Source organism: Panicum hallii, chromosome 4 (genome assembly GCF_002211085.1).
Source record: "Panicum hallii strain FIL2 chromosome 4, PHallii_v3.1, whole genome shotgun sequence".
NCBI classification, from domain to species: domain Eukaryota; kingdom Viridiplantae; phylum Streptophyta; class Magnoliopsida; order Poales; family Poaceae; genus Panicum; species Panicum hallii.
In genome coordinates, this window is record NC_038045.1 from 1,513,948 (window position 1) to 1,526,748 (window position 12,801).

The following is a 12,801-nucleotide window of genomic DNA, read 5'->3' on the forward strand; positions in this document are numbered from 1 at the left end:
ATTCTAGAGATTGGTTTCTTAAAAGTCAAGTCACCCCATCTATATAATGATGGGATTGAATCTCTTTTAGTCAAGCAAGAAATAGATCAAGAGTTCATATCTCCCCCTTTATCCTGAGTGCTGCATGCGAATTATAGCAGCCGTATCCAGCATCTTCAGTTTGTTATGGTTGTTTCTTGTTTGGCTTTGCATCACCGATCACTCGGCCTTTATCGAGGGATTTGTATCGAGATTGAATCATCTGATGTAATAAATGTGTGTACCAGCCTTTCTAGAATTGGTATTTATATCATATTTAGTCCCTGCGCAAACGGAGGCGCTTCAATATCCGGTCCTTTATGTTTAGAACTGATGTTGCAGGTTGGCCTGAATTTGGCAGGGTTGATATACAGAGTGTTATAGAACTGTATGGCATCAATACGTAGTGGAACTGAGAACGGATCTATATCATCATGCTGGTTTGTGCTTGAGTGTTACGTACTCAACCATTGTGGGTGTTACATCCTCTTGCCTAGATTTTCCGTCATCTGGTACTGCATATTGACTACTGCATGTTAGAAAAGTTAGCAATCACCATCGCACCTGAATTCATTTATAGTATTGATCAAAGGATGCATGGTTGGCACTTTCCACATGTACGATTCCAGATTTCGAGTACATTGATTGATCCCCTCCGGCGTGCCATGGGAGATGGGTCTTTCGATTCCATCTGTTGCCGTTCAAAGTGTTAGCAAAAGCAGCTGCGGCGCGCGCTCGCAGTAGCAGACGCGCGGGGGAGGGGGCGATGCTACCTAAATCTGGAGCGCCTGGCGCCGCGTGCCGCCGAGGATGGCGGAGGTGGCCCCCGCCGGTCCTGGAGCCCCGGCGCACGAACGGCGGGACGCCACCACCCCTCCCCTCGCCTCCTCCCTCCCATCGCGACCACCCACCCAACCCAACCCCCCTGTCACCGCGCCACCGAGGGCAAAGCCGCGTCGCGAATAACCGTGGGGGCGTGCGCGCGTGCGTGCCTCTCTCCCTCCCTCCCCGCCCGCCCGCACCGCCACCCCACCCCCACCCCCACCCCCCACCCCCGGCGCGCGTCGCGTCGCGTCTCTCCCGGTCGGAGGCGGAGGAGCGGAGGACCACCACCGGCGCCGGCGCATAGGCGTCCCGCATTTCCCCGATCCGGTCCCGCCCGACCTCGTTGCCGCGGCAGCTCGACCACCAACTCGCCGGCCGGCGGGCGCCACGTAGTCATGTAATGGCCTCGCTCTCATCCCACATGCTTCATCCGTCGTGTTCATTTTGTTTGCGCTAATGATCAGCGTCGCTGGGGTTCGCGGGTGATCATGCCGTGTTGCAGCACCTCGTTTTTGGTCCACAATTTGTCGGAAAAATCACATTTTCATTGGTGTGTTGCCGATTGATAATCGGTTCCTGGCCCATTTCGTTTTCTCTTTTTTATAAAAGAACAGATTGACATGATTTCAATTTTGGTTTCACTTTGTGTGCTTATCTTCCAAGTTGAATTCCCTGTCTGATTGATCATCGGTTGCTGGTTCACATTTTATAAATTCAAATGAGATGCTTTCAAAAGCTTTTCCCATTTTCGCTAACCTATAGCATCTCATTATTGGAATCTGGATCATGAGATGTTCATTAGGGTTGTCTTTAACTTGGCACTAATATACACATTATCAGCTGTTAACATAGAAGTAAAGGATGGCGTGCGCGAACCTGTGCTATTTCTGCCCTGGGCTGACGACACGGTCCAGGATGCCCGTCAAGCGGTACAAGAAGATCCTTGCAGAAATCTTTCCCAGAACACAGGTTTGGACTTTGCTGCGTGCCTTTTATTTTTTGTCAAGTGTGACCATGTTGTTGCTTTCACTGTTGTGGATCTATTTATTGATTGAGCATGTATTTCTGCCCTGCTGCAGGATGAAGAACCTAATGAAAGAAGGATTGGCAAGTTGTGCGAGTATGCTTCGAAAAACCCTCTTCGAATGCCAAAGGTTCGTCCCTTGCTCTTGTTTTTTATTTTGAAAAGAACCGGTATGATTCTGCCATGCTTGTATTGATATAGAGCAAGAAACAAAAGGAAACTTAATTGGAGCAGGTCGAAAATGAGGCAACAAAGAAAAAAGAAAACACCCCAAGAGAGCTCGAAGCAATTAGGATTCTCTCTCTGTGGCGTTTTACACCAGAGTGCAGCCACCTCCTTGATTCTTGCGAACAGCGTCTTAGTCGTCGTCGAGTGCCGGGAGTCAAAAATACCCCGCATGATGTTCAATTTTCCATGCTATTTAGAGTGTGCGCGAACAAACCGCGCCTTGCTTCCTCGTTGGAATTTAGTTGTTTTCATGCCAGGAGTAGGGGTTCTGACTTTTTGAGCGAGTTATTCTTGCTGCTAAACGAACCTTCAGAATACAATTTGTCGGTATTATAGCTACTGTATCACAAATTATAAATGCAATGGGGCACTGTAACTGAAAACTGGAGATGCCTCATGGGACATTGCGCTAGGCTTCTAGCTTAACGTTTCGAGTATAGTGCCCTTTTCTCTGTGGTGCTCTTGTTTTAGAGTAATCCTTATTTATTAAATATATTACCAAACATGAATGACTCTCAATCTGTTCTATCAAATTCAGATTCTCAGTGAGCTTGTGGTCTTTTGCATATTGATATTTGAGCAGATCACAGTTTACTTGGAGCAACGTATTTACCGCGATTTAAGAAGTGAGCAGTATGGCTTTGCAAAAGTGGTGATGTTGATATATCGCAGGCTATTGGTTTCTTGTAAAGAACAGATGTGAGTCTTCCTTTCAAGTTTCTCTTGCTCTCATGGCACTGAATTCTGTGAAGTTACGTGTGTTAATCTAGCAGCACCCTAATGTCAGTAATCCTATGTTATAATTTCATTTGGTTTGCAATGGATATACTTCTTACACTTTATTATTGCTTTTGGTGGTTAAAATGATAATTGTTATTTTCTTAATGCAGGCCGCTGTTCGCAAGTAGCCTATTAAGCATTGTACACACTCTTTTAGACCAAAAGAGGCGAGATGATATGCGCATCATTGGGTGTGAAACCTTGTTTGATTTTGCTGTCAATCAGGTATTCCTATCGGGGTGGATACCATTGTCCATTAGAGGTATTCAGTTTATATAGAGGCATATGTCATTATCGGTGATCTCTTGTCTTTATATTCCAGGTGGATGGTACATATCAGTTTAATTTGGAAGGGCTGGTACCAAGATTATGTGAAATAGCTCAAGAAGTAGGAGAAGATGAGAGGGCACGGGCCCTGAGAGCGGCAGCCCTGCAATCCCTTTCAGCTATGGTAAGTTCTGTGATCAGGCCATATCAAACAGATATCATGTTCCAAAAGGATGTTGACACACTTCCAGCATAATAGTAAGTCTAATTCACAGTTTAATACATTTCTTATCATGCGATCAAAGAAAATCTCATATGCAATAAGTACTTGCGACTAACTTCAGATTTACTTAACTTACGAACTATGCCTAGCTCAGTTGTTTGAGGGTGTGGATGTATGCCTGGATCACCCAAGTTTAAATCCCATTTCATGCAAATTTGGACTCCTGCTTCTTCTTTATAACTAAACAGTAATATTATAATTTGTAACTTCCCGCTACTATCTTTAGACAGATCCAGATATTTCTGCAAATATATACTCCCGCCAGTCATGCATACATGTCATTTTGGACATCAGCAGGGTCGCGGCATGTTTTTGTGAATTGTGAGTGGACGGAGTAGCTGTTTAGAACTTCAAACTCTGTTAAAAATATTTCAATTATGCTCCATCACTAAGTAGATTGCAGTCAAATGAATTATGAAAATTGTGTCTTCTTAAATATTTATGTTTTTTTTGTATTCCTCTAATATACCATAACCACTATGAGCATCTAAAATTTTTAAATGAAATTATCTTAAGCCATAATATTATGTAGTTTCTTTCGTTGTGCAGATCTGGTTTATGGGAGAGCTTTCTCATATCTCATCAGAGTTTGACAATGTAAGTAATATCAAGAAGTTCTTTTTTCTTGCCTTACTTTCCTTTTACTATGTACATGTCAATCTTGTGATTACATCTAAAGAAGAAACATTATTTGGTACTGCAAGGAAGGTTCCTTGCTTATGTTCATTTGGTTACTACCATGGTATCACTTTTGCAAGCAGATTGCAGCCACAAACATTTCATCACAGCTCTTGTTTCTCTATTTTATTTTCTAGGTTGTTCAAGTTGTACTGGAAAACTACACACCTCAGAAGATGCAAAATGATGGTCAAAGTACCAATGATGCCGACAACCAATTGATGCAAGGAGACCAAAATGCTGGGCATCCTCCTTCCCCTTTTGTCATCCCTATGCTCCCCTCTTGGGAGAACATAGTTGATGTTAAGGGAGGAGTTAAACTGCAAGAGTAATATAATCTTATTTTTGCTCATTTTTATTGACTTTGTCATTTCTTCTTATACAATAAGTGGTTCCTAACACATCCTATGATGCAGGGAAGACGCTAGGGATCCTAAGTTTTGGTCCAGAATTTGCGTGCACAATATGGCCAGGCTTTCTAGGGAAGCAACCACATTCCGCCGTATCTTGGAATGTTTGTTTCGGTACTTTGGTAACAATAATTCATGGTTGTCAGAAAATGGACTTGCTCTATGTGTCTTGTTGGACATGCAACTTTTAGTAGAAAGCACAGGTGCTCCCTTTTCATTGTAGTCTCTGAGGCTAAGTATACTGTATATGGGCAACGTCGTTACTTATGTTGTTTAAACATTTCTCCAGGCCAAAATATGCACTTAATGCTGTCACTACTGATAAAGCATATTGAGCACAAGGCAGTGGTGAAGCAGCCAGACATGCAGCTTAGTCTCGTGGAGGTGGCAACTACCCTTGCAGAGCAATCCAGTGCTATGGCTTCAGCAGCAACTATAGGTGCCATAAGTGATCTTGTGAGGCATTTGAAAAGGACATTCCATATTACTCTTGGAAGTAAAGATTTGGAATTAGTAAAATGGAATGAAAAATTCCGGAAGGCCATAGATGAATGCCTAGTTCAGCTGTCAAAGAAGGTGCTTTTGCCTTTCTCTCCATCTAAAGTTTTATGCTTCCTTCTTGTTACAATTGGTCTGTATAATATGTTCATTAGTCTCATATGAACATCTATGCACAATGCATATAAGGCTTATCAAGATTGTTGTGTTGGTCAGGTAACTGATGCTGGGCCAGTTCTTGACATGATGGCTGTGATGCTAGAAAACATTGCAAGTACTGCTGTTGTAGCTAGATCAACTGCAGCTGCTGTTTACCGCACAGCTCAAATAATTGCTTCCGTGCCAAATTTGCAATATCAGAATAAGGTATATTGTTAGAACTAACAAGTTGAGGTGTTAAAATTAATCTCAGAGCAACACTACTTTCTTCTGGTTTAAAACTTATCTTCTATACTTGATGCCAGGTGTTTCCTGAAGCTCTGTTTCATCAGCTGTTGTTAACAATGATCCACCCCGATCATGAAGCTCGTATTGCTGCACACCGCATATTTGCTATTGTCTTAGTCCCATCTTCTGTTTCCCCTTCAATTCAAGCCAGTCCCTCCGGGCAGGCAAAGAAACATGACATGCAGAGGACACTCTCTAGGGCTGTATCTGTATTTTCTTCTTCAGCTGCTATCTTTGAAAAGTTGAAAAAGGACAAGCACTCAGACAGTTCACTAGTAGAAAGCAAGGACAATAGTTTGCATAACATTGGTGAAGGGACGGGACAACACAAAACTCAGAACCTGCCTGCGTCTCAAAGCCGTCGACGTAGCATGAAAATGCCTAATTTTTCCATGAAAAGAGGCCCTTCGATGGCCATAAGAGCTCCATCGGTATCAATCAGAGCTCCCTCAATATCTCTGAGAGGTCCTTCAATGTCTTCGAGAGCATCTTCTATGTCTGTAAAAGAGGACCAAAGCTCCTCGAGTGAGGAAACGGTATAACTGATTCTAACCTGGATTTATGAAGTAACAATGAGCTATATTTGAGCAAAATATTTGTTATCATGAATAACTATTTGTGCACTGTGCTGAATGCATTCAGGAATCAGTGTTGGTAAAGCTGAGCGCTCGTCAGATCACACTTTTGCTGTCGTCCATTTGGGCTCAAGCAACATCTCCTGAAAATACTCCTGCGAACTATGAAGCCATTGCTCATACTTACAGTTTGCTTCTGTTGTTCTCTGGATCCAAGGTAACCCTACTTTCTATGCATTGTTCTTTTCCTTCCTTGACAAGAATACCTGCTTGTAAGAGAGGAACCTGATAACTATTAAATTTTCGCCAAGTCCAACATTTCGTTGTGGAGATGAGGTGGCCAAGTCTCTGCATTGCAAGTTTCTGTTTGGATCTGGAAATCTTTTGGGAGAAGGGAACACAAGGGATCTTATAAATGGTTCTGGCATGAGTAGAGCCCCAAAGGAGTCCCCTCCTCATGATCCCTTAGGTCCTTTATATAGGGTAGGGAGAGGGAGGTAAATATCTGCCAAGCCTTTGGGAGGGTACAATAATTACAAATGGGCCTTACATGAAACTGTCTATCTACATGAGCTGGGTCATTTCCCCAACATTATTTAGTAGCTTTTCTATACAGCACTCCTAAATCGATGATATGCCAAAGGTTTGTCTTGATTAAATATGCTGATAAAGTCTAGTTGATGAATATGCACTACACAATTTGAAGTTAGAAGATGTTTGTGTAACTTTAATAGGTCCATTTGGTTCCTGTTGACCAGTGCTAACTGCTCAGTTATCCTTAACAAATGCTGTAGGAACTAGTTTAGACAACACTGTGGCCAAAAAATCATGATCTTTTAATAACTACGAATTATTACACAAAAAGGGTTAAAATTTTCTTTAGAGATCATTAGAATTCGATGGAACTAACCTCATAATCCTGAAATCACATAATTTTACCCAAGTTTCTATTGTTCTATAGTGTGTACGTTCCATGATGCCTTAACTTACTGTTCTGATCCTTCTCTCATTCTTGATATGTATTATCTTCCCTTACCTCATTCCTAAGCAGCTCTTATGTGGATTCCTCCCATTTCTTCTAGTGAACTAGAACCTCATGCCTTTATTTAGCTCAATAAAAGCATAAGGAGGGACCTTAGGGAGGGAGAGTGGGTATGTCAATCATTATGACTTATGTCCTATGTGCTGATGTTTTCTCCTCTTTCCTCTTCCAGGCATCAACTTTTGAGGCTCTTACTCAGAGTTTTCAGGTTGCTTTTGCTTTGAGGGGCTATTCACTCACTGAAGCAGGTGATACAGTCAAATTCCCTTTGAAACATCACAAGTCAATAGAAACTCAATGTTCCATGTAGAGTTGATCGTCGTGTTGTACATGATGGCACAGGAGCTCCACAAACTTAAATGTGATTTTGATTCCTTTCTAACTGCCTTCTTTTGTCTTCTTTTATCTTGTAGATTCGTTACCACCGTCTCAGCGCCGGTCCTTGTTTACTCTATCCACAACCATGATTATTTTCTCTTCACGAGCTTACAATGTGTTGCCACTTATTCCAATCTGTAAACAAATGATCAATGACCGTGCGGTATGTAAGAACAAATTTGAACCCTCATTTTATTCTTCTGCGTTTCTTTTTATTATGGTAGTCTAACTCCCTAAAAATACTGTACAGAATGATGGTATAAAATATTAGTTGGGAAGCAGTAGGAACACATTAGGGAACCAAGCTGAGGGTCTGAATTAAAATTAACCTTTAAGTAATCAAACTTGCTATGCTGTACTGTTTCTCTTGTATCTACCCTAATATTTGTTTGTAAATCATTAGCTTTCAATATTAACGGTTCCTGGAAATCTCTCTTCTTTTTTTGAAAGCTCCTGGAAATCTTTTTTACCACATAGTGAGTACAGAGTTGAGTAGTGACCGTATAGCAACTGTGTACCCATGAACATCGATTCTTCATCCTTCCATCTTATGGCCACTTGCTATCTTTCAGTGTCCTATGGTTTAGAGTTCAATTGACAAATGTGGTTTAAGGTGACAATAATGATGCATAGGTTTGACACCCACCCAATTTATTCTGTTAATATAATAAGGTTTTGCGTTCTTGATCTTTGAAGCGCTTCCGCTGCATCTTGACTCCTATGTACTCTTCACGTATGGTGTGGCCCTTATATTTAACATTTGTTTGCTATTTTGCTTAGGTTGATCCATTCCTTCGTTTGGTGGATGAGAGCAAACTTATGGCTGTTAAAGATTCCCCAGATGACCCGTCAAAAATATATGGATCGCCGGAGGACAATGCTAATGCACTGAAGTCCCTTTCAGAAATAGAACTATCAGAAAGTCAATCTCGAGAATGCATAGTCTCCACAATCATGAACAACATTGCAAATATGATGGATGTAATGTTGACATTCCTAATTGTATCTTGTTTTCGTAGTTTTGACTGAGTTCCACGCGGCCGCTGATGCCTTCCCTACTTCTGCAGGCTGAGTTGCATAATGTGAGAAGCCAATTGCTAACTGACTTTTCTCCAGATGACATGTGTCCTACGAGCACTCAGTTCTTTGAAGCACATATTGATAATCCTTCATCAGAGTCTCAGGAGACTGACCACCATCACGAAGAGGTACATACGTCTGGGTCGTGTATCAACAGAAGCTTAGTTTCTATGCTAAAAGAGCATATGTTTTCAACAGGCTATGTTGATTGACCTGGGGAATGATCATGATGTTTTTGGGGAAGCTTCAGAAAGCACAGAAGCTTGTGCATCTTCTGTACCTGCATCAGATCTTCTGAGTATCGATCAGCTTCTTGAAACAGTATGATCTTCATCCTAGAAACGCATCCTTTCTCACTTCTTATTTTATCTGCCCTTGGGCTGGTACTGCCATGTTGATATGGCCTTCCATGAGTGGTCACTTGGCATGGTTACCTTTGTAGTGAAAATCTTTTTTCCATGCCTTTCAGGTTGGCGCGGACGCAGCACCTCAGGCAGGAGTAGCACCGTTGTCAGCAGACATGGCGTTCAAGGATATGACCAGCCACTGCGAAGCCCTCACGATCGGGAAACAGCAGAAGATGTCTGCCTTCATGAGCTTCCAGCAGAGCGTGCAAGCGTCCGGCCTGCCAAGCAGCCAGCCCCACGACATGGAGCTGGCGCTCTTCCAAGACCAGCAGTTGCCTCAGGTAGAGTACCTCCCATCCTCAAGGCCATTCCTCTACCCTCCTCACCCAATCCATCTGAAAATGAACACAACGCAGAACAAGGTATTGAGCATTATTGACATCGATCAATGGTTCTAATTCTGAGCAGACCACGGCGCGGAGCACCAATCCGTTCGCCGACGAGAACCTGCAAAGCTATCCGCAGGCGATGAACGCGCCCAACAGCGAGAACCCGCACCCGCAGCCCGGTCAGGACTTCCAGCAAGAGTTCCTGAAGCTGCCGGCGGCGAGCCCGTACGACAACTTCCTCAGGGCTGCTGGCTGCTAGAGATGTTCATCCTGCGGCAGCCAGGCTATCAGTTACATGACATGGATGATGATGGTGGTGATCTATCTCAAGATAGTCCCAAAGGCAGGTGTGTCGGTTTTCCAGTTTTTGCAGGAGGAAAGGAGAAAAAGATGGTATGTCCGTGTCTGAGGCCTTAGAGGCTCAACCGGATTCGACACCCATTCTTTACGTATAGCTGTGTGTATATACGTACACGTATAGGTTGGTTCTTGTGTAAGTATCGTTGTTGTTGTTGCCTTTGCCAATGCAACGTGTAGAGGGGCTGTGTGTGGTGTTTTGTTTGGGGGGGGGGGGGGGGGTGGTTGAGCAGTGCCTTCTACCGCAGACTGTACATGTAACATGTTGCAGAAATCATATAAAGAAAATGACGTGTTCGAAAACTGAAAAACAAAAGCGATGCCAACGGGAATGGATCTATCGCCGTACGGCATGCACGGTAGGTCCTCCATCACGACGAACTTGCAGCCATGGACATGGACGGCAGCATCGTCTTATTCATCTCGCTGTCACCAGCCAGCCATTGTAAATTGTGGATGATCACATCGGCAAATACAGTGATCTGAAGAACGTGACCTGGCACCCAATCCAGTTGCCCATTACACTATGTTCTTTGAATGTCTTGTAGCTCGAGCATGATGAATGATTCTTTGCATTGGCTGCCCCCAGTTCTGGTATGCGTGAGGAAGAGCCTTGTTGCTGCGATGAGGCAACAAGAAGACGCCATTGCTTGCAGGTCAGCTGGTTTCCTCTCGTCCTCATCGCATGTTGTCAGTTGGTATTTTGCTCTGACGTTTTCTCTGCACCATCCAGCATCTTTTGACTGCATCATGAACTGCCTGGTTTGTCCCTTGGCGGCTTCATGCATGCAATGGCGCCAATTAACCCTAATCCTGGCCGTCGTAATCAGTGTCTAGCTGGCATGATGGCCGTTTTTTCAGTCTTCTGGAACACACCGATTTTTCTGACCAGTTTAGGTCGGTCTCCAATCGTACTGCGTACGGACACCGGATAGGAAGGCAACTTGCCACCCTCTTTTACGTTTTTTTTTTTGACTGGTTTAACTTTTCCCTACTACACTTTGATTTTTGTTAATATTGTGAAGGTGACTCGTCAACACTCACATGTGGAGACGTATAGAAAAATCGAGCTTCCACGCTGGACCTTTTGACGCCAGCACACCACTACAACAATCACTTGTTTGTTTTCTTTTGCAAAGGGGTTCACTTCTCCACTTTGCGAGAGAGGAAAAAGGGCGGGGAAAGTGGAATTTTTGGCTTCTTTAGAAGGAGGGTGTGCTGGAGCTGGACTACTCCATCGATACACATTGACCTCCAACTTTTGCAACCTCATGTGCTCCACGACTTTGATCTCCAAACAAAAAAGGTTGCAACTTTTGATCATAAACTTAACCGATTCGGAAGAAGAGGGGTTAATTGCTGGACACGTTTTATGTGCCATCGATTCTCTTTTTGAACGAACAGTAGTGTCGTCGATTGTCATCTTTCACGCTCCCTTTTGCTAAAAGGTGATGAAACAACTAGCTACTGGAATATGCCACTTCTCCTTCTCTTAAATTAAAAATAAACATGCCAGCCGCCTCTGCCTGATCCTGATCCTGATGTCCGCAGTTGGCGGCCAGCTTCAAAGTGATATGGGTAGAAATATTCCGAATTCATGGTTCTCATATTCCTTCCGGGAGCAGTAATGTCTTCACTAGCTAGGAACACCACTACACCAGTTAGCACTGTTGTATCTTGTCATGTGAGATGAGAACCAAATTAATGGTTGAGCTAAGCAGTGGTGTGCAGTTGGAGGTAGAATCATATGATAAGCAGGCAGGCAGTTAGCATGGCTGCTATCTTATCGTACACAAGGAAGATCCAAGATAGAAGCAAAAAAGAAGATCAATCATTTGTGTGTCAGTGAGTGCCAGTTCACCTAATTGCTGACGAAGAAAAACATGGTTCTCATCAGGTTGTCGTCTCTGATTTCCTGCTCGCAAAGAAAAGAATGGCCTCTAATCTCCACATCCTCCCCGGCAAAATTCAGCGTCACGGGTCTTGTCTGCTTCGTTTCATTCGTTTCGAGTGAGCAACGCAGGATGCATGCATGATTGCAGCACCACTAACTTGAGACCTGCAAGAACATTGTACTTCATCATATTCTATTGCGTGGAACCAAAAACTAGCATGTCAATCGAAAGCTGCATACGAACGAATTATCAGCAAATAAATTAAACAAACATAGTTTTTCTTGTTCTAAAAAAAGGAAAATGATGTGTGCTTTTCGGTGTGTAAATCCCAACCCTGACCCTGAGCGTGGCATTCAGAATTTCAGATCAGTGGATCGGAAGATCGACGCCGTACGTACGAAACCGATGCTGAATTGCAGGAGCACAGCTCATGATCTCAATCATATCACATGCCTGCCGGGGTCAGTCGTCTTCCTCCTCCATCCTCCTCGAGGCCGGTCGGCAAGTCAATGGAAGTTTTCCTTCGAATTCCACACCTCGATTCCAATTCACACCAGCCGTACACCATCAACGTTTCAAACCAAGACCGCCTCATTTCCGCATGATGACAATATCACCTTTGACGTATCGCTCTCAAATCACCCTATAAATTCTTTCCACACCACTATATAGAACTGTTCGCTTGCACGGCCGTTTAGCCCGTTTACACGCCGTGTAAACGCTACAGAGTGGCTAGCCGTTTAATGATCGTTTAACCCGTTTAAATAGCCGTTTAGTCTGAATAAAGAGTTAAATGATAGGTGATTCACTGTTTAGCGTTTACCGTTTATACTAACACTGCCATATATATGTCAAAATTCAAACCTCGACCATCTGGAAATTGCTGGAACAGTCAGTACTGGGAATTCAAGTCAAATTTCTGGAGAGATTTATTTACATATATACAAAGTCCGCATGAAATATTTCAGTTCGAAAATTCTGCGTGTACGTGTTGTGAACTTCTGATATGTGATGAAGAGTCTCCCCGGCCGGAAAGACGCGTTTAGATGACGTCTGTTGGGCTTAACATTTGGCAGCAGGGCCGGTGGTTGACCGGCGAATTAACGTGCGTTCCACGCCGGACGTCCGCCGGGACGTGCTGACGGCGACGGAGACGAAGGAAATCCTCCATCCGCAGACTAAACAAGGGGTTGAAGAAAGCGGCCGGCCGGCCACCGAATCCCCGGCCGTACTCTCCTCCTCCCCGGTTTCGTACCTTGTTGTCCTGCGTGTCCTCGCCT

At 43.7% G+C, this 12,801-nt stretch overlaps 1 protein-coding gene across 3 annotated transcripts; it reads left to right on the forward strand.

The window, feature by feature from the left end:
- Positions 1-966: 966 nt before the first annotated feature.
- On the forward strand, positions 967-9,806 carry LOC112889561. Of its 3 annotated transcripts, XM_025956269.1 has the most exons (20): positions 967-1,240; positions 1,684-1,812; positions 1,923-1,997; positions 2,679-2,794; positions 2,986-3,100; positions 3,198-3,326; positions 3,975-4,022; positions 4,241-4,431; positions 4,520-4,716; positions 4,803-5,089; positions 5,228-5,377; positions 5,476-5,994; positions 6,101-6,250; positions 7,248-7,323; positions 7,489-7,616; positions 8,234-8,434; positions 8,521-8,661; positions 8,732-8,854; positions 9,003-9,221; positions 9,349-9,806. In XM_025956269.1, exons 2-20 carry the CDS (start codon positions 1,705-1,707, stop codon positions 9,526-9,528), a joined length of 3,153 nt encoding a protein of 1,050 aa, XP_025812054.1. In that variant the 5' UTR covers positions 967-1,240; positions 1,684-1,704; the 3' UTR covers positions 9,529-9,806. The 3 variants fall into 3 exon arrangements, with proteins under 3 accessions (XP_025812054.1, XP_025812056.1, XP_025812055.1); XM_025956271.1 differs by lacking the exons at positions 967-1,240; positions 1,684-1,812; positions 1,923-1,997; positions 2,679-2,794; positions 2,986-3,100 and having other exon boundaries at positions 3,291-3,326; positions 3,958-4,022; positions 9,349-9,528; XM_025956270.1 differs by lacking the exons at positions 967-1,240; positions 1,684-1,812; positions 1,923-1,997; positions 2,679-2,794; positions 2,986-3,100 and having other exon boundaries at positions 3,306-3,400; positions 3,958-4,022; positions 9,349-9,528.
- Positions 9,807-12,801: the final 2,995 nt, after the last annotated feature.